Source organism: Pempheris klunzingeri, chromosome 17 (assembly GCF_042242105.1).
Source record: "Pempheris klunzingeri isolate RE-2024b chromosome 17, fPemKlu1.hap1, whole genome shotgun sequence".
NCBI lineage: Eukaryota > Metazoa > Chordata > Actinopteri > Acropomatiformes > Pempheridae > Pempheris > Pempheris klunzingeri.
In genome coordinates, this window is record NC_092028.1 from 10,157,237 (window position 1) to 10,183,640 (window position 26,404).

The 26,404-nt window shown below is 44.7% G+C and overlaps 1 protein-coding gene across 1 annotated transcript; it reads left to right on the top strand.

Annotated features, from left to right (window-relative positions):
* The first annotated feature begins 274 nt into the window (after nt 1-274).
* Nucleotides 275-25,719, top strand: LOC139216184 (nucleosome-remodeling factor subunit BPTF-like). Its single transcript, XM_070847246.1, has 31 exons — nt 275-985; nt 2,519-3,341; nt 4,967-5,187; nt 6,623-6,805; nt 7,010-7,174; nt 8,964-9,164; nt 9,248-9,333; nt 9,761-10,113; nt 10,405-10,536; nt 10,738-10,867; nt 11,411-11,546; nt 11,638-11,928; nt 12,038-13,610; nt 13,980-14,104; nt 14,341-14,469; nt 14,611-14,761; nt 14,886-15,009; nt 15,201-15,432; nt 17,327-17,451; nt 17,553-17,664; nt 17,754-17,989; nt 18,197-19,226; nt 19,346-20,802; nt 20,896-20,978; nt 21,187-21,412; nt 21,527-22,026; nt 22,158-22,334; nt 22,464-22,656; nt 23,200-23,284; nt 23,405-23,591; nt 24,882-25,719. Exons 1-31 carry the CDS (start codon nt 469-471, stop codon nt 24,919-24,921), a joined length of 10,023 nt encoding a protein of 3,340 aa, XP_070703347.1. The 5' UTR covers nt 275-468; the 3' UTR covers nt 24,922-25,719.
* Nucleotides 25,720-26,404: the final 685 nt, after the last annotated feature.

Below are 26,404 nucleotides of genomic sequence, written 5' to 3' on the forward strand. Positions count from 1 at the left end.
AACCTCTTTTCCCCGCGTTCGCTCCCTTCAGCATCAGGAACAAGCGGTGCTGCGGCACCACAGCTTCCTCACAATGCTCGTTACAACTGAAACCACACACACGGACTTCTCTGGTTAAACGTGGTCGAAGTGAGAAAATGTGAAAACTAATAGTGAGTAATAGTCATTTCGCTCCGTGTTGCCGCTGAGCTGGAAGCAGTGTCACGTGACTCCCCCAGTGAGAGCCTGGTGTTTGTTCAGCCAGAGAGGCAGAGAAGAAGAAAAATGGCGGCTCTAGGCGAACCCAAACGGGACGCCGGGCTAACGTTTTAAGCTTTCGTACCCGAAAAGACGCGGGGGCTTCTCGGGGTTACTGCGCCGTCTGAATCCCCGCCGGTTCAGCTTTTTGGGGTTGCCGTTTTAGCTCGCGTCCGTGTAGGCTACCTAAACGCAAAAATTGGAAGAGTAAAATAATAGCTTTCGCCTATCATGAGAGGGAAGAGGGGCAGGCCGCCCAAACCGCTACAAGCCGAGGAGCCGTCCTCAGCTACGGCCCGGGGCTTGCGACCCAGGCGGAACCTGAAGCCCAGGTTGAGGGACAGCGGGGATGAGGACGCCGAGAGCCCCACAAGAGAGACCGCTAAGTCGTCCAAGAAGAGGAAAGGGGGATCCGTCACGTCAACGCGGGGCAGGGGACGAGGTAGAGGCGGCGGCGGCGGCGGTGGTGGCAGAGGAGGCAGAGGGGGTCGCAGGGGAAGGCGGACGCCAGTGTCCAAAACAGTGGTGTACGACGACCACGAGAGTGAGGAGGAGGACGATGCTGTCAGCTTGAGGTCGGAGGAGGACGAGTTTATTGAAGAGGAGCCTCAGTCCGAGGAGGATGAGGCCCTCAAAGAGGACTCTGATTGCCTTGAAGATGATGTGCTGGACGAGGAGGAGGGTGATGATGCCAGCTACTGTACTGAGAGTAGCTTTCGGAGTCAGAGCACACACGCCAGCACTCCGGGTAAATAAACACTATTATCAGGTTGTGGATAATGTGTCTCAACATACGCTGCAGGGAGTGGAAAATACACCCAGAAATATTCCTTATTATTGTTTTTGCCCAGTGTAGGAAGCAGTAAGGTTATTGTTCAAAATGGAGAATGCACACTGTATGAACATAGGCCGCAGTCATTAATGCTACTGCAGGTGGATTGACACGGTAGCTGTATCGTCAGTTTACCTTGTTGCCATCACGACCTGTCAACACACAGTAAAGCACGCTCTTAAATAATCCACAGTTATTTTAGGAATAACTGCGAATGCCTCCATCTCGAGGTATTATTCACTTAGATTTATGTCAGAAACTTAGCTGCTAGCGTGCTAACGCTAGCATGTAAAATTAGCTCCTGCTGCCTACTTTCATCCTGTAACTGTCTCTGTCAGTTTGATACCGGCTGCTTTACGTATTTATTATTACTACCGTCAACACTCAATGCTTTTTAGGCGAAAAAGAAACGGGTATTTTGTGTTTTGAAGCTGTTAAAGAAAGAAAAGAGTTAGCTAACTAACTTATCTCGGCTAGCATGTCATTTTTTTATGACTTTGTCAGCTTTCAACATAGTTAACGCAGAAATTCAATCTAAAACTCCTGAAAAAACGACAGCTACTATTTGTAAAGGTGCAACTCAAAGAAAGAGAGATTATAAGGCGTTTGATAAACATTTATGTCACTAGCCAAGCTCCACAGCTAATGTTATCGTGGATGCAGGAGGAGAAGGCAGTCCTGTTTGGCTACTACAGTGGCCATGTGTTGAACCGGCTCAGCCACAGTAACCGGTGGTGGAAAATACCTACTTAAGTACAAACTTGAGGTCCATGTTCTTTACTTGAGTATTTCTATTTTCTGCTACTTTATACATATATATTAACATGAGCTCCACTTACCACCAACTTCAACTTTAAAATAACATTAAAGCATCAATAATTATAACCCACAGGTTAAGTATTTTGAATTGTTGTACTTAAATTATATTTTCATGCCAATGCTTCTGGACTTGTATTTAACCTTTTAAGTAACATCCTCATTGCAGGACTTCTACTTGTAATTGGTTATTTTTATGATGTGGTGTTATTACTTTTAAAAGACCCAAGTGTCTCTTCTGTAACTGAGGGTAGCAAGTTTGACACCAGACTACAGTTAACCCCTCTCACATTTTAGGCACAGATTTAGATAATATGTGGATTTCTGCCTCTTTGAGTTGTTCTGGAAAGCTTACTGCACCTGTAAGCTTGGAAATAACGTGAATTAGATCTACTTTTAGAAATGATGCACCAAACATTTGAGCTGAATATTTGAGATATGGGTTTACAAAAGATGGTTGTTGCTATACAGCCCTATAGAGGACCTGGGTGATATTGGTAAGATCAGCCATCACAGCCTTTTGACTCAGCACCGGCAGTTTTAAATGTGTGACTCTCAGTCCTGTCATACAGCCATAACAACTGTTTTCGAAAGTGCATTATGGTTTACTAGTGTCATTTGTGTATCCTGCAGGGAAGAAAAAAGCACGGGTTCCCCGACCTCGCACCCCCATCCTCGAAGATAAGGAGATTCCTCCTCTTGAGCTTCCTGACACCTCTGAGGACCTCCTGGTGCCTAATGAGGAGCTGCTCTATGCCATCTCCATCTACGAGGTGGTACGGAACTTCAGCACAGTGCTGCGTTTGTCCCCTTTCCGCTTTGAGGACTTCTGTGCTGCACTGGTAGGCCAGGAGCAGTGCACTTTAATAGCAGAGACTCATATTTCCCTCTTGAAGGCTATCCTACGCGAGGAGGACTCCTCCAACACTACCTTTGGCCCCGCTGACCTCAAGGACAGTGTCAACTCCACTCTGTACTTTATTGATGGCATGACATGGCCTGAGGTGCTTCGGGCGTACTGTGAGAGCGACAGGGAGTACCATCACGTCCTGCCATACCAGGAGGTGGATGAGTATCCCTATAGTCCACTTGAAAATAAGGTCAAGGTGCTACAGTTTTTAGTGGACCAGTTTCTCACCACCAACATCGCACGCGAGGAGCTGATGTCTGACGGCAGCATGCAGTATGACGACCACTGCCGAGTGTGTCACCGCCTGGGTGACCTGTTGTGCTGTGAGACATGCTCAGCGGTGTACCACCTGGAGTGTGTCAAACCACCGCTGGAGGAGGTGCCAGAGGATGAATGGCAGTGCGAGATTTGCGTGGCACACAAGGTGCCTGGTGTCACAGACTGTGTGACAGAGGCTCAGAAGAACAGGCCCTACATTCGCCAGGAGCCCATTGGATATGACCGCCACCAGAGGAAATACTGGTTCTTAAACAGAAGGATTATTGTGTAAGTCAGGACCCTCACTGCCTTTCTGTTCCACTAGAATTACCTTTAATTCTGTGCCAATGGCTTTATTCCCCAAAACAGATTACAGAGAATGTGCACTAAGTCAGCTCTGCGAAACAAACGGGAAACATTTGATCATTATTATTTAACCAGGTGAAAGCACATTGAAATTCAGCTGAACAGCAGCAAGGAGTCACTGTCACTACAGGACAACATATTACATCACATATCAACTCAATACAGATGTTATCACCAAATGCATTCAAAACAAAAAGAGAAAAAAACACAGGGGGGAAAAAGCATTGTTAACACCGATGCAGCACTGTCCCGCTTATAACTCGGTTAATCCCTATGGCATGTTACAACCACCCTTTTACAAGTTGCTCAGAGCAGAGGGTGCAGGTAGGAATGGCCTTCGATGCACTGATCATGTTGATAATGTACATTTTCCAAATCACTGTATATTTTTATATAAAGGGAGAGAATCATCTTATTGATATAGTGATTTTCATTTCAACCACATTGCCCATCCCTACAGGTAGTTTTTGATAAATTCAGTTAGATCCACTCTTCTAAATATAGCTAAAGGTACAGTATGAGTCACACATTTAATACCAGTCCTATACCTCAGTGCACTGTGGGAAATAGTTTAAACCACGGAGGTGGTGAACTGAAGCACACATGTGAAACATGTCAAGTCATGAAGAAAGTAGCAGCTATGCAGTTACCATCCATGGTTAATGTGCACATTCAATACCTTAATCACAGATGTTTTATGTTGTTGGGAAGCCAGATGGACATTTATTCTAAATATGACAAACATAGGCCTCAAATCAAAATAAAAAAATGGTAAAAACAAAATTGCAGGCAGTTTACAGTTTCCTGAAAGGTATTCTCAGATTACGAGACTTGTCTCTACACTGTGTGTGGGCATGCTGTTCCAGACTAAAATTTGAAACAGCTGGAAAGTGAAATTTACTGGATAAGCGACTGTGCGTAGAATGCAACATGCTTTCATTCAGTTATTTGTTTGACCAAAGATTAGAGAAGAGACATGGAATCCAAGCCTTCTTTACAGGCTGTTATGCTTTTCCTCACCCCAAACATAACATATGTCCTGTCTGAGCATAGACTTTACAAATAAGAGGCTGAATTCATCTTGCTGTCAGGCAGTATCCAACAGCTTTTAATGTTCATGCTGTTTTATTTAGATGGAATAAAAACAGAGAGAATATTGATGAACAGATGAGTGTGTCTGCTAGAGTCACACTTAAACCAGCCCTAGAACCTGATTATTGTAATTTCTTTACAAATGGCTGGTATCATTTTGCATGAATCGGCTTACTATTGCATTCTAGTATGGAAATTTAATCTTTTAAGCTAGCTTGTGCAGAGAGCAGAGTTTCTTTACTATAACTCAGAGAATGAACTCACAAAAATCACAAAGTATTTACCCAACACCAGTGATTTTATTTTACAAAGTAACATAAATTAATTAATTAGTACATTTGAGTCACGCATGTTTTCATTGTTAAATCATAACAATACCATGCACTGATGTGCTGGAGGAAGTAATGTGGTTTGCTGTGATATTTAACAGAGCCTGTTCTGTTCTCATTCCCCAGGGAGGAGGATGGGGAGCATGAGAAGAAGAGGATCTGGTACTATAGCACCAAGGCGCAGCTAGAGGAGGTCATGGGGTGCCTGGATAAGGAGTACTGGGAGACGGACCTCCATGCTACCCTGAAAGAAATGAAGGAGGAAGTCCAAGCTCACATGGACATCACAGAGGACCTTACCAACAAAGCTCGCGGAAACAATAAAGCCTACCTCACTGCTATCAACGGTACGGATTCCATATTGACTTCAGTCCCCAAAATAGAGACGCATTTAAACTTTGTGGAGGCATTATCTCAATCTGGTATATGAGAGTAGGATGTAGGAAGAGAACGCGTGTTTCTGTGTGTTTGTGTCCTATGGGGTTACATTTTGAAACAGTCTATTAAGCGTCTGATAGCACAGTTCCTTACCTTAGGCAGCAGTGCTCTGCTATGATGATAGTCGGTGTTGGGTGCCGCCTGTTCTTCCTGCTTCACACTCCCTCAGACATCAAGCAACTGTTTTTCTCCTCTGCCTCCCTCTAAGGAGACAGAGTGGTTAGAAGACTTCTGATTACTGTGCCAGCAGTTTCCGCTTCTGTTTGACAGGCTGCCATATATAACAGTTTTCTTGTGTCTGTCACCAAACCGCCTCATTTAAGTTGTGACGAAGACAGTGGGGAACTATATTTCATTGGATATGTGCCTCTGGCATTCTGTCAAAAACTAGAGGTTTGAATAGGTATTCTGTAGAGCAAACTGGAAGAATAGAGGGTTTTGTAAAACCATCGCAGTGCTTTTTTCTCTCCATCATAAGTGATTTATGGGTGTTGCTGGTATATTTCATCCGTTAAAAGCCCACTTCTGCTGCAGCGCAGGGCTGCCTGCACCTTGCTTTTCTTCCTTTACAGTGATTGGGAGGGACACCAGTGAAAACTAGTAATGAAACGTGGTTCAATGGAGATTTTAGCCTTTTTAGAAGCGAGTCTTGGATCTGTGTGGATAGGAATAGTTTTTAAGTTTACATTAACTGAGTCATAGACAAGCTCGCACAATTACTATGTAATTATATTGATATATAACTTCATATCAACCAGTCTGAAGTCACCTAGAGCTGGTGAAGATGTTCCTTTCAAACATTTTTTTGTGGAGCTGAAACGATTAGTCAAAGACAGAATATTTAGCGGCAACTGTTTTGATGATCATTAGTAACTTTAATCGTTTTTCAATGGAAATCTTCACCTTGGGCTGTGGAAACAATTCAGTTTTTTCATTAGATTGACAAAGGGATTAATGATTAACCAAGAAAATAATAAGAAGATTAATCAACGCTGAAAAAAATTGTCAGTTGCAGCAATTATTTTAATTGGAGAAAGTGATCTTCACATGTAGGAAGGAACGAATAATGTTATTGTGCTTTACAATAATTTAATGTTTTTGCCCAGATAATTGAGTATTATAATGCAGTCTGGACTGTAGTTGAAGATTTCACTTAAAACTAAAGCAAAAAGCTGTTTTCTTCCCCATGTAGTTTATTCACTTGTGAACAAAGAAAGTGTTCATTTGCTATGTTTTGATCTTGTCCTAACTTAGAAGAAGCAGTTGCTCCATTTAAATGTTACCATTGTGGCTGTGTGATCGCTGCGTTTGCTAAAACATGAATGTGTTTCCTTTTGTTTGTAGATGTGATCACGGAGAGTTTGAAGGTCAGGCGGGAGGCACAGGAAACAAAGAGGCGAGCAGGGGAGGCAAAGCAGGAAGTAGAATCCAGCTCTGTTAAGACAGCAGAATCTGCCGAGTTCCCCTCACAGCTCGACAAGACAGAGCATGAAGACTCTGAGCCCAAGGAAGATGCTGGTTCAAAAGGTAAAAGTGAACTTGATATACAGTATTCTTTGCCCCAGTCTAGCTCTCCCAAATGTGCAAAGTGAAGTGCTACGCTTCCATTGTATGGTGAAGCCGTGTCAGTGATGTGTCTGCAGCAGTATCATGACCATTACTTCTAGTTGTCTTTCTGATATACAATATTATGACTCCTCTGGTGCTGTTCGCCCTTTGTCTGTATGTCAGCCACGGCAGCCACGGCTGCCCCTGCTGCAGAGGAGAGCTGCGTGTCGGATCCTAACCCCGGCTCTAAAACGGAGTCCCTTGAACCTAACAAGGAAACACAGCCTGCTCAGTCTAGGAGCCAGGAGAGTGGGGAGTCCCCTCCGCTGGAAAAAGAAGAACGGACAGGTATTTGGAGAATAAGACTGACTGATGTTCATTCCGGTGTTCGGCAATTGGCAACTCATCTTCCACTTCATCCCCCACTGCTGGTCTGCACATCCATCTTTACTGTCTGCTTGTGTCTGCTAACCATACCCTGTCCTTTTCGCCCTGCCCATTTGCCTTGTTGGGTGCTAGGGTGGCTGCATTGGTTTGTTTTCTGTCTCTCTACTTTTTATAGTCAAGGTTGTTTTTAGAGACGTAAAACTTATTCCTGTTTAAGGTAATTGGTTTGAAGGACAGATTCGTTGTCACTGTTTTTTCCAAACTGAACTTTAGGAGGCAGTTTGTTTTTGGTTAAATTATAATGAAACTGAACACCAAGGCCTTTCAGCTTGTAATTAATGCAGTGTACACCATCCCTGGCAAACCTGCCATGATATATGATTGTAGGTGTTCCAGTGCATTGTATTTAGACTGTTTATTTATTTCTATATATTAATCTTCTCGTGGCTCTGCCAGGTCTACAAGGTTTAGATATCTCACCAGATTTCTGTCAGACAGACCAATATGGCCGTTCTCTTGGGAGATTTCACTTCATACATTGCTATGCTAGTCACAAATACTATAATGCTGGTCTCACTTAGCTTTTTCGTCAGACAGTTATGTAGATTGTGTTGCCTGGGTAATTTAACTTTTGTATTTTCCCCTTTTGTGTGGCTTCCAAGAGTGTGATGTGTGTCCGACTATTTTGTATTACATTCTCTCAAGCGGAGAGTGGTTTCCTCTGCTAAATTACTAGTTTCATCCACGGAAGGCACACTCCGTCTAAGCAGACTCTGTGGGTCTCTGCTTAAACCTGGACATTAATAACATTTTCAGACAAAACCCTCTTAACTGTGACCATTAAGTCCTCCTTTCATTAGCTCAGCCAAAACATTGTAGCTCTCACCACTCATACAACATCGGAGTGACCATAATTAGGAGGATCTTTTTCAAATTCCCTTTCACAGCACATCTTCATTATCTTTTATCTAGTTTGAAGATATCCCCTCCTCGCATTTAGTTTTTCCTGTGAGACCTTAAGCTGCTTTTTCTGCCATCTGTCTTGAAGTGCTCTTTGCATGAAACATTCAGCACCTGCTTGGTATCTGTTGCGTTTATTTTTTGCTGCATTCAATTCTTGTCTTGTGTTATATGTTGTCTCCCGCTCTCGTGGTCTTGAAAAGCACACTTTTGGCACCGTGCTAGATGGCGTCCCTGGCAGCAGCCAGCACGCCACGTCTGTCACAACCAGCCCCTTATTCTCATTCCAATTTATGGGCATTTGGGTGGGTTCCTGTTGCTCTAACAAAAGGCTCTCTGCCTGGAAGCCCCACCTGCTACCTCACCAACAAAGAGCTGCATATATATGCAGGACTCTCTCCCATAACAACTCAGAGGCAGAGCGGGTGCCTTTATTTGACTTTGCAGCAATTGCACAGCTCGTTTTGGATTAGTGTATAGGGTTGGTTTTATCAGCCTAGCTGGAGTGATGAAACGCTTATTGTTCCGCTAAAAATTCTTTTATTGAACAGTTTGTTGGTCTCATGTACAAATTTCAAGTATTAAGACCAGGTGTTACATAGAACAAGGTCTGGCCAAGCCATGTTGATTTCCTAATTGTTGTCAATATTGTTTTTTCATTTAGTTTTTTTTGTTTTGTTTACACAGCTGCCATCTTAGCCTAAAGCATGTTGCTTGTTAAATAATGTCATTCAGTTTCATTAACTCTCCAAAACCTGCTTTTACACCTGCATTTTTTTTTTTTTACAAGATGAGGATGCAAAAGCAGAGTCTAGCAGTGAAGACAAACACGCTGACGAGTGCCAAGATCAACCACAGCAGCAGTCACCTCAACCAGAGGCGAGTAGTGGCAGCAGCCAGGTTTCTAGATGTGGGAGCCTGAGGAAACCAGAGCAACCTGACCTGGCCGATCGCTCCTCTCAGTCCTCTTTCACCAGCCAGGATGGGACAGGTACACAATGAGGGAGGCTTGTTATGTCTGTGTTTGAATCAGTGCTGTTACACTGATGGTGTCATCTGCTCTCTGAATGACAGATGAGTATAACGAAAGGGTCAAGACCGACAGAGGGAGAACTGCTGGACCAGAATCGAATAATCAGACTCCCAGAGGCAGCAAAGAGGTGTGTAGTTTTTCAAACTGTAGTCTACTTTAGAATAAAAAGGTTGTTTAATAGTATAGTTTTGATTATTTTTGAGAGAAATGTGTTTAAATCTCACTCGATACTCCACTGATAATTTAAATGTTTAAGTACTGACTAAATTGTGTCCATAGCATGTAGAATTCTATATTTTATTTAGCCAAAGTTACTATGTAACTGTATAATATATAATGTTAGCGTAAATGCTGCTTTGACTAGGCTTAATTATTGATTAAATGAAAAACATAGAATCATTTTTACCCTTGTATGGACTCAGGAAGATGCTGTATCACCACAGATATCAAAGTCTTTCAGATCGTGAGCTAAGTTGAGGGTATCCTTAAAGTAGCTACTAATATTTTTCTTGCGTATAAGCCAATTGAATGTAATTTTCCCTCTTGCGTTTCAGTCAACTCCTGTGTGCTCTGATGGTGACACGTCACGTCTCAGCTTCTTCAAAAGGGACCTTGCAGTCAATTTCAACAACTTGTTCAAACTGGGTCAGGAGGGTAAATACAGGGTCTACCACAACCAGTACAGCACCAATGTCTTAGCCCTTAACAAACACCAGCACCGTGAGGACCACGACAAGAGGCGCCACCTCTCCCACAAGTTCAGCCTGACCACCGCGTCTGAGTTCAAATGGAACGGCTCCATCTACGGTTCGCGGAGCCTGACTGTCTCCACCCTGCGTCTCACCATCATCCAGTTGGAGACCAATGTCCCTGGACCGTTTATGCATCCTAACTGGGCATCGCACAGGTACACCTCAGATCAGGTTAACGTGAAGCTCTTAGCAAAATTCATGTTTGCTGTACAGGTATGAGAGTCGTATCAGTCTTCTCATCTAACTCTTTGCGAGAGAGCCAATAAGTGTGTTTCCCAAAATGTCTATTACAACTATACATACATAAGCATACAAAAAGAAATTATTTTGGTTCTTGCAAAATATGATGATTCATTTTTACTTGGAAGAGTTGAATTTATAAACATTTATGGAAGAATTAAGCAGTTGTACTCTGTATTTATGCAGCCTGTCTGTTTTTTTTCTAGGACCAACTGGAACAAAGCAGTGCAGATGTGCAGCAAGGCCAGGGAATTTGCTTTGGCCTTGGCCATCCTGGAGTGTGCCATCAAACCAGTGGTCATGTTGCCTGTATGGAAAGATTCTCTTGGGCACACAAGGTAAAGTTGGAACAAAACTAGCTGCGCGGCAGTCAGACAACTGTTTAACAGGACTCATCATGTGTGTTGCCACAACAGTGACTTCTTCAGCCTGTTTCTAGTGCGCTATTGACCGTAGAAGAAGAGTCTCAATAACTTTTCTGTCTCAACACTGCCCATGCACTTTATATGTCGGTTTTACACTGCACCTTCTTGCCTCAGGCTACACCGCATGACCTCCATGGAGCGGGAGGACAAAGAGAGGGTGAAGAAGCGCGAGAAAAAACTGGAGGATGAGGAGACACTTCAACAGGCCACTTGGGTGAAGTACACCATCCCCATCAAGCACCAGGTAAAGAAAAGGCTGCTATGACCTCAAGTACCCCCAGTCATGATATAAATGTGTGCATTTGGCATAAACTGGATGTTAACGGGGGATATTTTTGGATTATTTTTTGAATTGAATATATTGAAATATTGAATTGTCAATATTTAGGTTAGGTCAGGTTTGCATCATTAGCTATTTCCACTATTTATACATTACTTTTAGTAAAGTATATGAACTCTTTTCTCTAACTGTTAGACAGTTTTCGACAACACATTTTCACACATTCTCAATTGCAACCCCTGGTGTTCAATGTGTAATTTTGTTTTTGCCAGTAGAGCTGATCCACAATCTTTCCATGCAACTCCTATAAGTACCCGGTGCAAGATATAGACCAACACATTATGTGGGATTTTAGTAAATCTTTAGTTATTGTTACAGAGATTTATCATGTCTTTAGGGCTGCTTTACAGTTGATATTTTGATGTGAATTTTAATGTGTTTAAATGATCTCTGAAATGATTTTATTATTATTATTTTGTTTCTCACTTGTACCTTTTTTCCATTAAGGTCTGGAAGCAGAAGGGGGAGGAGTACAGAGTGACAGGGTATGGTGGCTGGAGCTGGGTCAGTAAGACCCGTGTACCACGTTTTGTTCCAAAACTACCAGGGAACACGAACGTAAACTACCGCAAAGAGCTAGAGGGTACGGACTACACTGGCATAGTTTCCTCACTGTATTTCTCTGCCGATGGTACCTTTGGCTCATATTATGATTCTTTTTGCTGTCTTCACAGCAGCTAAAATGAGCAAGGAAAATGCAGAAGCTTGCTCAAATAAGCAGGAAATGTTGGCTGAGAACCAGACTACTGAAAACACAACAGGCGAGGACAATGAACAAGCATCCGTCACTGCATCATCTCGGAGCACTTCATCAGAGGAGGACTGCAAACCTCAGATCTCCAAAGAGGAAGAGAAACCCACGGAGGAGGAGGAGGAGGAGGAGGGAAAGAATGTGGAGAAGAGAGAAGATGAAAAAATGGAGGTTGATCCCTGCGCAGAAACTACTGCTTCGAGTGATGAGAAAGGTGAAATTCATTTGTCTCTCCTTTTAGTCTCTCCTCATTTTGATTTTCTTTGATTACGTTTGTGAACTGGTGTATAAATCCCACTGACCTCTGTGACTCTTTGTTATAGATAAAGCTGAAAACAAAGGCCCGTCCTCGCCTGTTTGGGCAGAACCAGTCCAGAAAGTTGAACAACCCAAGAAGGAGGAGACCACTACATCAAAGCCATACTACGATGTTGTAAATGTGAGCGAGGGCTTCCAGCTGCGGACAGCTTATAAGAAGAAGGTGAAGCCCTCCAAACTGGATGGGCTTTTGGAGCGTCGGGTAAAACAGTTCACCTTGGAGGAGAAGCAGAGGCTAGAGCGGATGAGGCAGGCGGCCCTGCTGTCCAAATTGGCTGCCGTGAAGCCCACTTCCGGGGTTAAGACTGAAGGATCCACATTAGTCAAACAGCAGCCTGCAGTGACCCCGTGTGTGAAAGAAGAGCAGGAGGAGAGCCTACAAGTGAAAGACCATGTGGTTAAAAAGCTTAACTTTGAACAAGAGCAGGCAAAGATGAAGGCAGACAACTCGGATGTCAAATCAGACACCACAGCACCCAACCACAGCAAACAGACAGAGATAAATGCTGCGCTGGGGAACAGTGGGGAGGCCTTGGCTCACAAAGAAGTGAATGGAGGACCCTTGGCAAGCACTGAGCTCAACAGTATAAACAACTGCATGTCAAATGCTATAGAAAGCAAAGAAATAACGCAGAAACCAGAGGTGGTTCGCGTGGGAGAGAATGCTAAAAAACGTGGGTATGAGGAAATGGAGAAAGGCAGTGGACAGAGCGACACAGAGAGCCTGGAGGTAGACCAAAGCAAAACCGGTCCAGTGCAGGTGAATGGGAAAACTGAGGTTACCGGCCCTGCAGACTCGAGCGTCGCCTCAGACCCAGCCAGTCAGGTCCAAAGTGACATGAAAGAGCCTGCCAAGTCCCTGATGAATGGAAGCCTCTCACAAAATGATGTGTCCGACATCTGTCACACACCTCCCCTGAAAGTCCCGAAATTAGAGAACCACATGGCAGAGAAAGGAGTCTCTCTCAGTAAGAATGAAGAAGTGGCCATGAACAGTGAGGGAGCTGTACCTGCTAAGCTTCCATCCCCAAGCCCTCCTTGCTTGAATAGTAATAGTATCGACAATAACGGTAGTAGTGAAGGTTTGAAGACCTCCGTCACTGCTAATGCAACAACCACAGAGTCTCAGAATGCCCCGAAAACCAGCATTAGCAATTCCGATGTGATGTCTCCAGCGGCAAGTAGTGCAGTCTCCTCCACTTCCACCACGCAGCCCAGCTCCAGAACAGTTGTCCCTCAAAAGCCCAAACCTCCAGTCACTGACACCAAGATGGGCGCCTCTGGTTCAACACCCAGCTCCATGACGATAAGCAAAGAATATACCACCAGAGACCGAATCAGCCTCCTCAGGTTCTCCAAATCCAAGAAGGCACGCTCAGGAACGGCCCTGCCATCCTACCGCAAGTTTGTCACTAAGAGCAGCAAGAAGAGCATATTTATCTTGCCAAATGATGACCTGAAGAGGCTGGCAAGGAAAGCAGGCATCAGAGAGGTGCCCATCTTCAACTACAACGCCAAGCCTGCACTGGATATATGGCCCTACCCTTCACCTCGGCCCACTTTTGGAATCACATGGAGGTTAGTAGCTCATTTAGTAAAGATAAATGTAGATGCAGTGGGCGGTATACTAAAAAAAAACATACATTTTGGGCTGTCACTTGAATTGCTCAATTGCGAGGTAGAAATATACTTTTAATTATTCTTAACAACATTATAGTTTATATTCCAACTTTGACAAGGACACTAACGAATATCATCGTTTCCCATAGCTGATGGTCTTTGTTGTCTCTCCATGTTGTGTTTACATGCCAAAAATAAGACATTTCATCACATTAATGAGCAGGGTGTTATGTTACCAGGATGTAAAAGTGCAAAAGCCTGTATGTAAACAACCTTACTGTTGTTGGAATTAGTAGCTGATGTTTTTTGTGACTGTGTCCCATTCAGGTACCGTCTCCAGACTGTGAAGTCGCTGGCAGGGGTCAGCCTGATGCTGAGGCTGCTGTGGGCCTGCTTGAGGTGGGATGACATGGCTGTTAAGCCGTCTGCTGCTGTAGGGACTACTCGGAAAGGTGAGAAAGTGTAGTACACTTCGTCTTAACTTGTATCAATCTTTCTCCTGTGTGCTTTTGAGGAAGCTTTCTTTTTTTGTTTAAATTGCAAATATGCAACATCTGAAGGTATCTCATCCTCTCCAACCAAATAAGTCTCTCCATTGTCCAATGTATGGATGAGTGCTTATAGTCATATGACTTAGAGGAATTGCCATTTTAGATCATTATGCTAATCTGTTTGATACTCACCACAGAAACCACAGACACAGACATCACTACAACAGAGATCATAAAACGAAGAGACGTTGGACCTTACGGCATTCGCTCTGAGTACTGCATCAGGAAGATCATCTGTCCCCTCGGAAACAGAGACACTCCCAAAGGTAAAAGCAAAGCTAAACATTTGTTCAGAAAATATGTAAAACAGAAAATATAAAAACTTGAAGAATGATCCATTGCTGGCAGAGCTTTGGCACAGTTTTATATGCATCATGAATAGTTTGTTTCTCTTTGCCCATGAAAAGAAACCCCCACTCCCCAGAGAAAAGGCCTGCGCTCAAGCGCCTTGAGGCCCAAGAAGCAGGAGCCAGCCAAGCTGACGGGGCCTATTGCTGTGGAGACGTGGGTGGCTGAAGAGGACCTGGAGCTGTGGGAGATCAGGGCCTTTGCAGAAAGGTGAGACACGCCCAGCAAGCCATCTCAAGCCTGTGGCCACCAGCATGATTGCTTGGGTAACACAGTTCCTCTGATAGATCACTGATTCACTAGTTTTTCGCCACCTTTTTCCTTGTTGTCACAGAGTGGAGAGGGAGAAGTCACAGGGTGTCGACCCCTCCAAGACTGGCAGTAGTCTGAAGACAGCAGAGGATGTCAAGGCCCATTTGGAGAATCAGCTGAAACAGGCCCGGCTAGCTGCCCAGCAGGTGGGAACACTGAATACACACACACACACACACACACACACACACACACACACACACACACACACACAGGTGTTATCAGTTTTTCTGGTTTAATGAGACTTCATTTAGGTTTAAGGTGGGCAGCACTATACTGGGACACTAACACACCATCCTCTCTACATACCTAAAATGTTGTAACATTTTTGCTTCAGAAACGTCTGGAGCAGCAGAGACCGAGTACAACTGCCACCACTTCCACAACAACCACCGCCACCTCAACCAGCAATCCCAGCACCCCAGCATCCAGGACGGGTCAGGTCACATCTGGAACCAAGATGGTCCTGGCCTCCAAACTGGGCTCTCCTGTTTCCTTCCAGCAAGACAAAAACTTCCATCAGTCTTTTGCTTCCTGGGTCAAGCAGGGTCAGACCAACAACAGCTCAGGTAAGCTGGTCGTAGATGAGGAGAATTTGAATGATCTTGAACCCATCTGAACATAAATTCCTGTAGGGTTGCAGTGGCATGAGATTTTCACGGTACGCAGAAAATATCAGTTTCACAGTATCACTGTATACAGTATTGACTGTGTGAGTGACTGTATGACGCTTGGTTGAGCTGGACCAGTACCAGTGTTTTTGCAGAGCTAGTTTGACCCCAAAGAGGAAGAACTGAATTACTGAATTCTAAACATGTTAAAAATAGCATGTAACAGTGTCAGTCTACATGTTAGCACAATAGGGTGTTATATTAATCAGTAAATGTACCATGGCATAAGCTGTGGGAAAAAAAGAATGTCCAATGAAAATGGATAATTAGAGATAATTTGCAAAACAAGATAAATGCCATTCTTAAGATAAAAAACTCCTTTATTAGCAAGGGAAGTTTGTGTGTTTGTTTGTTTGTTTACGGGGTCAGATTGGGCTCAGTATGTGTGTGCGTTTGTGTGGAAGCCACTTTTTATAGACTGGATGTCCATCCTCCTGGACACCCCCCCCCCCCCCCCCCCCCCCCCGATTGTTTTTGGGATATCCAAAGTAATCCCACACTGCTTACTTAAACTTCTTTTTCTGCTGATGGAGATTGGTGATGTCGGCCTTGCTTCTCTCCGACATCTTCTCCGCTGGATGTGTGTGGCAAAAGTTGACGAGTAGGCAAGGAGAAAAGGAGGTCCGCACTGCACATGCCCCTGTGAAGTTCTCCTTGCAGTATTCATTTCTTGCAAATGAGCAAATATGTGTGGTATGAAAACCATCCATTTTCATACCTTGGTATACCGTGAAACCGGTATACCGCTGCAACCCTACAAACCTACATATAGTGGTCTAGAATTGTGTGCCTTGTCATCCAACATCTTCTCTTTGAGAAGAAGACTTTTGCCTTCTTATTTTTTCATTTTTTTTCATCTTTTGTCCACCATCAATTCGCATGACCTTCCACCATTGTTCTTTTTTTTTGTTTTTGGGTGTCAGCATTCAACATAATGTAATAGGCTTGCCAGAATGACTTTGTGGCTCGTGGTGTCCACTTTCAATCCTGTTAAAACTAGACTTTAAATTTTTTTGAGTCCTTTACATCCTAAAGGGCGACAGGAGAGCCTGTGCATCATCAGCATTGAAACACATGGCAAAGCAATTATCCCAAATTTTTACAAATATCAGTCCCTTTGTTGACTCCAACCTTCCAGTGGACACCACAGCTGTAGACGAGCTATCGTGGTGGCCCTTGTGGGTATGCGTGACCGCAGGTGGCATGGTGTGTCTTGCAGCCTCCACTGGCTCCGTGGCCACCGTGGCCAGCAGCATCACCACCTCAGAGCAAACCTTCCAGATCGCTGGCAGCCCAGTGACTATGGCTGGCCAGGTCCTCGCCGCTAAACTCCCGCTGCCCGCTAACAGCAAGATTGTCACGCTCAACATGCCCACCACTCAAGGAGGTAGGGAGCATGAGTGTCATCCATTTTCGCTGGTTTGGGCTTAAACTTGCCAAAATGAATGGAAGAGTGTGATGTGAGAGGCGAAGTCTGCCTGTGATGAAGTATTGGCACAGACGATGCCACCACTGTTCCTTTTCTTTCTTTCTTTTTTTTTTTCAACACTAGATGGAAGAGCTTCTGAGCCCAGAATTTAGATTGCAATTCTCTGAGCATTTCTCTGTATTGTTTGTGTATAAACTAATATTATCCCATGAAATAAAGCTTTTTCAATTGCTTTTTTTCCCTAACAAATGAGACATTCCAAAGGTCTTCCCCACACACAGCTCTGTACATCCTTGACCTGTATCACTGCATGTACCCAATGCATATTTGCTTCATTCCATTCATGCTCACGCTTATCAACAGGTGTAGTCCAGCAGAAAGTCTTTGGAATTTTCCCCTCTGGGCCCCCTGCGAACCTTAGGACCTACAGCACACTACATCCTACGACTGGCAACATCAACCTCAGAGCCACAACTACCCAGCAGCAGGTCTTTTTGTCTATTACTTTGTCCTTGTCAGTTTTTACTTGAAGCCAGGGAAAGTATTAACCATGATAACTGATGATTTTACCTTTGGCTCTGTGTTCCAGGCCATCACAACAGGAGGCCAAACACAACCTGGCACGACAATGAGCCAGTCACCCATCCCGTCTACCTCTGTGGGAACACCAGTGGTCAGAGGTCCGGCATTGGCTCAACAAGGTGTCCTGCCCAACTGATAATTTCCATTCGCAAATCAGAATTTGTGGCTCATGCCTTACTAATAAATACGCATTCTTCATCCCCTCTAGGCCAACCTCAGCAGGCTGTTACCCAGATGGGCCGTGGCCAGCCTGGATCCACAACTGTGCCTGGGTCTACACCTGTGCAGACAACGGCAGCTCAGAGAGCAGCAGGTGCTGCACCGTCACCTCACACAGCAGCCCCTGCACAGTCACCTGTAACTTCCCCCCAGACCAACAGACCACAGCAGGGTCAAGTTAAACTCACTATGGCGCAGCTCATGCAGCTAACACAGGGTGCTCAGGTAAGGGCATGTTCATATCAGTTGTATTTTCTTCCATAATAGTACACAGTTGTTCTTTTTCTCTTGTAGCTGAAGTCTTTAAACTTCAAGTCTTTAAAATGTTTCAATTATTATTTGCTCTTGTAAAGCCTGCCATAACTTTGTTTTGAATGGTGCCATTTCAAGGACATTTAGAAGTATATCATTTTATGCTTTTCTGTTCTGCAGGGTGGAAACCCAGGTCTGACGGTGGTGATTCAGGGTCAGGGCCAGACCCAGGGACAGCTGCAAATCATCCCACAGGGTGTAACAGTCATCCCCGGTCCTGGTCAGCAGCTCATGCAGGCAGCCATGCCCAATGGCCAGGTCCAGCGCTTCCTCTTCACTCCCATGCCCCCATCTTCATCAGCCTCAACTTCAACACCCACTACTGCTACCCCTACAACACCCGCCATAGCACAGACCCCCCAAATTCAAACATCAATTCCAGTTCAAGCCAGAACCCCCGCAAAAGTCCAGACGACTCCCTCAGCCCTAGCCCAGACCCAAATGGTGGCACCTGTTCCAGTCCCAACTCAAATTCCGAGTTTGGCCCCTACACCTGCTTCAGTTCCTGTGCAAACACAAGTTTCAGCCTCTACCCCATTATCAATCCCCACACAATCTCAAATATCCACTTCTGTGCCAGTCCTTTCACAAGTCGCAGCCCAGGCCTCAACACAGGTTTTATCCTCCGCACCAGCCTCTGTCCTGGCACAACCCCAAATGGCAAGACCTGTACTTGCCCCAGCACAAAATGCAGTTCCGGCCATGGTGCAAACGCAGGTCTCCACCCTTACTGCTAACTCATTTCCTGCACAAACCCAAACTGCAATGTCCATACCTGTCCCAGGACAAGTTGCACCTCAGTCCCAGCTCCAGACAAATGCCTTCAGCGCTGCCCCGGCCTTAACCTCAGCCCCTGTCCAGATGCACGTTACAGCTCCTGCCCCTGCTTTAGCCCCCATCTCAGGCCACTCTAACTCGGCCCAAATGACTGTTTCTGCCTCCCTTCCCTCACCTGTCCTTGCCCCAACCCCTGCTCTGGCCCCTGCTTCTGCTCCCGTCATAGCTGTTGTGTCCACCCAAATTCCTGTCCCGTCCCCAGCCCAAGCTCTAACCCAAATCCAAGCCACAGCTCCAGTTCCCCTTCATGCTGCTGTGGCCAATGCTGTTGTCACACCAGTCACAGCCACCTCTACAACACCTTCAGTGCCAGGTAAAACACCCACCGCAACTCCCACAAACGCATAGCAAACATCATCCTGCTTTAGTCATTTGTAGTACACAAGGTTTTTCTAATACATTGCTTCTCTTTACTTCTCCCTCATGTTGTAGCTCTGACAGAGCAGAGGGCAGCTCAGCCCCAGGTTTGGACTCCAGCCTCATCTCAAGCTCAGACTCCGGCTCAACCAGCCCAACAGGCTGCAGCTCCCGTTCAGACTCCTATCCTGGCCAATGTACCCAACTCTGCCCCTGCATCAGCCTCCACACATTCACCCACTACCCCTCTGCCTCAAGCGTCTCTTCCTCCTCAAGCTCAAGTACCAGTTCAACACTCTGCAGTTGTATCCATGCAGCAGGTATCTCAAATTCCAGTCTCAGCAGTGCAGGTGCATATGAAGGGATTACCGGTTACTTCTGTTGTAACCACTATGAGACCTACTCAGCCTCAGCTTCAGCCCCAGCGTCAAGCCCAAATCTGTGCACAGATTCAGGTCCAGCCCTATGGCCAAGTCCAACAAATGCCTCCCATTCAGGCACAAGCGCAGGTCCAGCCCCAAGCACAAGCCCAGAACCACCCCCAGGTCAGACTTCAGTTTCAGCCTCAAACTCAGCAGTCACCCCAAGCCCAACTACAGCCCCTTGCTCAAAATCAAGCTCAGGTGCAGTTTCAGTCCCAGACCCAAAACCAAACCTTGCCCCAAGCCCAACTCCAGTCAAGGGTCCAACCTCAGTACAACCCCCAGGTCCAAGTTCCATTTCAAACACAGGCTCAAACCCAACCCCAACCCCAGGCTCAGCAGCAGCCTCAGGTCCAACCTCAACTCCAGGTTCAATCTCAGGCCCAAACTCAACTACAGCCCCAGATCCAAACCCAGCTCCACCCCCAGGTCCAAGTCCAGTTCCAGCAGCAGAACCAGGTTCACCCACAACCTCAAGCCCCACAGCAATCCCAGGTCCAAACTCAAGTCCAGACCCAGCCCCAGTTTCAAGTCCAGTCACCGCAGCAGACCCAGGTTCAGCAACAGCTTCAGGTCCAAGCCCAACCTCAAGTCCAAGCTAAGCTCCAAGTCCAATTCCAGCCTCAGAACCAAACTCAGGTTCAAGCTCAGCCTCAGCTTCAGGTCCAGTCTCCAATCAGGCATCAGCTCATCACCGTTCCAGGCCTCCAACAGCCAGTCCAGCTTCTCTCTGCTCTGCCACCCCATGTTGCTGCCCAGATCCAAGCCCAGATCCAGGCACAGGCACAGCAGCAGGGCGGCACAGTTCCTCAGCAGATCAAACTGCAGCTGCCTATCCAGATACAGCAGACAGGGGGGCAAATTCAGGCCCACCAGATCCAGAATATGGTGACTATACAGGCACCAGCGAGCGTCCAGGAGCAGCTGCAGAGGATGCAGCAGCAGCAACAGCAACAACAGCAGCAGCAGCAACAACAGCAACAACAACAGCAACAACAACAACAGCAGCAGCAACAAAAACCAAAGAAGAAGAAACACAGTGAGGCCAAAAGGGAACAGAAAGAGCAGAATCTGCAGGCCATAAGCTCTGGGGATGGCATCCAAAAACAGGTGCAGCTCAAAAGAAAAAATTCACAATGATTAATTTCTTACAACATCTAGATACTGTAAATATTTACAGCTGTGTTTTTTTGTTGTTGTTAGGTGATATTGAAGCAAAATGCCACAGCAGAGCAGCTGAAACAGAGGAAGACCCTGGCTGCAGCTGAGCGAGAGGAGAACCAGAGGTTTGGGTCTTAATCACAGCTGTGGGGCTTAATGATAAATGTTCATATATCCTGTGGATGACGGTAGAATTGTTAGGGATTCACTGCACTTCCTCCTTCTCCTGTTGTCTATAAAAACTGATAAAAAAGTTTACTGATTTGCCCCCTCATGACTGCACCACCAACTGAACAGAAATTACTCAAACATCCCGCTGTCCTCTGTTTTCAGAATGATCGTGTGCAACCAGGTGATGAAGTTCATCCTCGACAAGATTGAGAAGGATGAGAAGCAGGCAGCTAAGAAGAGGAAGAAGGAGGAGGTGGTGGAGCAGAAACGCTCCAAACAGAATGCCACCAAGCTGACTGCTCTGCTGTACAAGCACAAGGAACAGCTGAAGGCTGAGATCTTGAAGAAGAGGGCCCTGCTCGACAAGGAGCTCCAGCTGCAAGTACAGGTCAGCGCACACTCAGTATATCCAGGAGTCATTCTGTATCAGGCGTGAAAGTTAAAGAGGAGTTTAAGATACATGAATCTGGATTATACCTCATGTGCTTTGTCTCCTTCTCAGGAGGAGCTGAGGCGGGACATAGCCAGGCTACAGAAAGAAAAGGAGAAAGCCCGAGCTGCTATCACCCAGGCTGCTGCAGCAACGGTCAAGGCCGCCGCTTCCCATTCCGCCCATCCGTCTCACTCTACACATTCCTCTCACAGCACCCACACAGCGGCCTCACCTTCCTCGTCCCATAAACGCAAGAGGGACGAGGAACGAGACAAAGACAGAAACAAAGATAGGGACAGACATCACGACAAGGACAAGAAACGGGACCGGGATAAGGACCGAGACAAATACAGAGACCGAGATAGAGACCGAGACGGTGATCGAGAGAGGGAGAGAGACCGCGAGCGGGACAGACATCGGGACAGAGACAAGGACAGAGATAGGGACAGAGACAGAGATTCCAGCTTATCGAAACACAAGAAGAAGAAGAAGCTCTCCTCTACCTCAAAGGATCACAAGAAGGACAGCAAATTGTACTGTATCTGCAAAACACCCTACGACGAGTCAAAGTAAGCTCTTTGGAAAACCTTTAACTATTACAATTACCTGTCAACATACCGCCGTAATGTACGCATGACACGGGTTGAACGGAATCATTGGTTTCAGTGAGACTTGACTTGAACTGAACTTTTTCTCTCAGATTTTACATAGGGTGCGACCTGTGCTCCAACTGGTTCCATGGCGCATGTGTTGGCATCACAGAGAAAGAGGCCAAGAAGTTGGAGGACTTTGTGTGTAATGACTGCAAACGTGGTCAGGAGGGAGGAAGCAATGAGGAGCTGTACTGCATCTGCCGGACACCATACGACGAATCACAGTATGGCTCCTCATAAATCACTTAACTGTCATCAGCGCAATGTGGCCAGATCCAGGCAGGCGACGATTGTATTCATCTTCTTCTACATGTAGAGCTTTTAACCACCATGTATCCAACGTCCACCCACAGGTTTTACATCGGCTGCGACCGCTGCCAGAACTGGTACCACGGGCGCTGCGTGGGCATCCTGCAGAGTGAGGCCAATCACATCGACGTGTACGTCTGCCCGCAGTGTCAGTCAACAGAAGACGCCATGACTGTCCTCACGCCACTCACTGACAAAGACTACGAGGGGTTGAAAAGAATATTACGCTCATTACAGGTATGGAACCTACGTATGTGCCTGCATGATTTTAATAACATCACAGCAAGAAATTGCCTATTTTGAAAACCAGCTTTGCATCCTTACAATAAGGGTAGAACAGCAAATGAACAATGCTTCACTTTCCTCCGTGTTCCTCTCGCATTTACATTTACCAGCTCCATGGCTGGTGTTCGATTTAATAACTGACTTAACAATAAAATAACTTTAATAATTACATTGTTAAGTGAGCTGGAGACGAGCTGGATCACAATTGGAAAACGTGTTGGCGACACGGAGGAAAGTTAAACATTGTTCATTTTCATACATTACTCACATTGCCGATTTTCACCCATCTTTATATCATACAAAGTTTCTCTTTGAATATAAACTTGGGGAAAAAAAGCGAAATAGAAAGTGCTTCATAAGAAGGCTGAAAAATGCTTCTCGCATCCAATCCCATTGCAAGAAATTTTGCAGATAATTTATCGTCTGTTCCTGGTTTTGGTATTATTAGTGCTCCTTTTTAATCGATTCAGTGACAATGTCCTGCTATCTCAACAGTCTCACAAAATGGCATGGCCGTTCCTTGAACCGGTGGATCCCCACGATGCGCCTGATTATTATCGCGTCATCAAGGAGCCAATGGGTAAGAGCAGATGCTGACAATTTAACCTGGGAAATGTCCAGTGTCTCAGATTGCTTTCCATACTGTTTATATCATGATACTTTGCTTCTCATACTCACCACATCTCTCTGTGCCCTGCAGACTTCTCCACAATGGAAACCCGTTTGCAAAAGCGACATTACCACAAGCTCACAGAGTTCGTGGCCGACGTGACCAAAATCTTCGACAACTGCCGCTATTACAACCCCAACGACACGCCCTTCTTTCAGTGCGCTGAGGTGCTCGAAGCCTTCTTTGTACAGAAGCTTAAAGGTTTCAAAGCGAGCAGGTAAGGTCAGGCGCTCCTATTACTGCAGACTCCCCAGGTTCCTGAGTTTCTCTCTCCTTTTCCACACACGTTTGTGTGCTGTAGAGCTTTGATTCTGACCACACCGGCTGTCATGTCAGTTTAATTTGCTCTTCTCTTATTTTATGCTCGTCATTCCCTTCTTTCTTTTGTGTATACCATGGGCATGTGTAGTGCGCGTTAATGTGCAGTAGAATGTGCTTTTCATGCAGACTAGAGTTTGCTTTAAACTGTCAGATGCTTTGAAGGGTTGCTTGGCCTACTAAAAACAAACGTTAAGACATTACGTCCGCTGTCTTAACAGGACTTTGTTACATCTGTATGGTGTTTCATCTTGCATTTGTGTCTATTCACCTTTGCTGCATGCCTTTGATTTATGCCATCCCATTTTCTTCTTTCTTGCAGATTGTCAGATTCTTAAGTGGGCCAGTCTAGCTGGAGTCTGGACTGGACGCTGGGGTCTCTAATAATAAAAACATGGGAACTTTCTATTTCCAGAACAGCAAAAATATCCATCACTAAAGAAAAAAAAAAGAAATGACACAAGAACACAAACACCAAATGTGCTTTTCGTGTAAATGCCACCGATTTAACTTTTTCTTGAACCCCTTGAGTTATTCAGTGTACTCACAAAACGGCAGCCATGTTGACATGCGTTAATTGAGGGACATCCTTTCTTCTCATTATTTCCTTAAATCTGGCCTTTTTCCAACAATCCATCACAGTAGCTAGAATGTTTTCAGTGGGATTTTAAACGTATTTTAGTTCCTAACCTGCATTTATTTTCTATCATACATGTGAGTTGGGTTGGATTATGTGTTGCCCATACCAGATATACTAAACTATATAAAGCTGAATATTTTATTATAGAGATATTTATAAGAGGTTTTGTATGTTACGTCCCTTCAAGTTTGATTTAGCTGGTTGTCTTGAATGTACATACCTTTTATCATGTACAGTGGTTGTAAGATATGTCTGACTCTGTATTTGAATGTTTTAAATAATTAAGAAACAAATCATTTTAGATCGGATTATTTTATTAGTCTAATCTACTTCAAAGAGGAAGGAATATGACCTCATCCTGCTCCTCAGTTCACAAAGTAACCTCAGTTTGTAGTTGTGGAAGATTTCTTTAGTAATAAAGGCATTCCCGGTAGATTACACCAACATGGCTGCAGGACCCCTTTGCATCCTCTCTGTTTGTTGAGATGTCACAACAATAAGCAAAAATGCGAAGGGCTCTCAACTTTCCCCTCTCTCCATATTCTGTAGGTCTCATAACAACAAGCTACAGTGTTCTTCAGCCTCTTAGAAAGCATCGCACATTGCTCAAAACAAAATGCACTTGCCAAGAATATGGCTTTTCTGAACTGTAACTCTGTGACAGACCTCTGCCTCATCCTGTGTGGGATCTGCTCCTCTGACTGTCGGTGCAACCAGCACTGCTGCTTTCACAGAACTGTTCAGGCAGAGCTGCCCTCTGCCCATTCGAGCTCCAAGGGACCTTTTTTTTGGACCCGTCTTCATCAGCGGGACTGTACTGAGGAGCGTGAACTGAGGCATTTCAGAAGAAAGTTTACCTCGGAGAAAAGACTCTTAAGGAGCTCTCATATTTCCATTTCTTTATTTTTTTTATCTCAGTTTTTTGTTCTTTTTTTGTTTTTTGTTCTTCCTTGTTAAAAATCCCTCAGGCCATCCTTGAGGTCATCATGTCCGAAGAGAAATAGGAACTGAATACTGACATACAATGGCTGAGCATAATGTATCAAGAATTATGTGTCTAAATTCAGATATCGCAGTGGAACAACTTTGTTTCTCCCATTTCCACTCATTGTTTAGTCTGAAGTGGCATGAACGACAGTTGTACTAAATATCTGGATATCATCAGTAGTCTGCTTGGTTAAACTTCCATAACCTACTGAAAGTACGGTATTAAGCTATTGTAAATGAATTGCTCTGCAGTAGTGACTGACTAAGAAGGATGAAACAATGTATTTGAAGGTTCCTGCCCTGTTTGTAAAAATTTGTCAGATTTTGACTGGATTCCTTTTTCTTTTTTTTGTATTACATCTGAAGAAATATTGATGTATATGGAACTTAATAAAATGGAAAAGACTGATTTCTTCCTCACGGGTGTTTGTGGCAGACAGCGGCTCATTGGAGTGCTGGTTTTATCAAGCTTTTAAAGCGCTCAAGTGGAAGACAAATTAAAATAAAGCAGGGAACGGTATAAAACATTAATTACAAAAGATAGAAATGATAAAACATTAAATTAAAAGCAGTTTTTGTTTTTGGTTTCAGACTCCATTAGTAATGTTTTCTATGCATCCCTGTTCCACATGGTGGTTCTTGATTTATGAATATGACGGATCCCTGTCAGGTGAATACATTTCATGCAACAACCATCAGTTAGAATAAGCTCATACAAGCAAAAGCATATGTTAAAAGAAATACATTTATTTGATAAAGCAATTAAATGTTAACAAAGCAGCAAAACACTGTGACAATGCAGTCGCAGTTGAAAAAACAGGTATAATATCTCATGATTCTACCAAATGGCCATTAGAGTGAAACATCTTTTCATATTATGTGAAATAACATTCACTTATGAATTTGTCAGTGGATGATTACTGTGTTTTACTGCGGCCTTTGGTAAAGTATGACAGTGTTACTGACCGATCTGGGAACAGCTCATCCGTCCCAAAACCTCCACTGAACACACTATTATTTATTTAATTGTCTTTATTTTTCCTTTACCAAAATAATATGCAAACATTCAGGTAAACGATATCAAC

What these genes read in the sequence shown, in the direction of transcription:
- LOC139216184 (XM_070847246.1), top strand. Translation starts at nt 469, where the DNA reads ATGAGAGGGAAGAGGGGCAGGCCGCCCAAACCGCTACAAGCCGAGGAG. An exon ending in CCCGGCTAGCTGCCCAGCAG is followed by an intron (nt 15,010 to 15,200) that starts GTGGGAACACTG and finishes TTTTTGCTTCAG; the next exon opens with AAACGTCTGGAGCAGCAGAG. An exon ending in GGGATGGCATCCAAAAACAG is followed by an intron (nt 20,803 to 20,895) that starts GTGCAGCTCAAA and finishes TGTTGTTGTTAG; the next exon opens with GTGATATTGAAGCAAAATGC.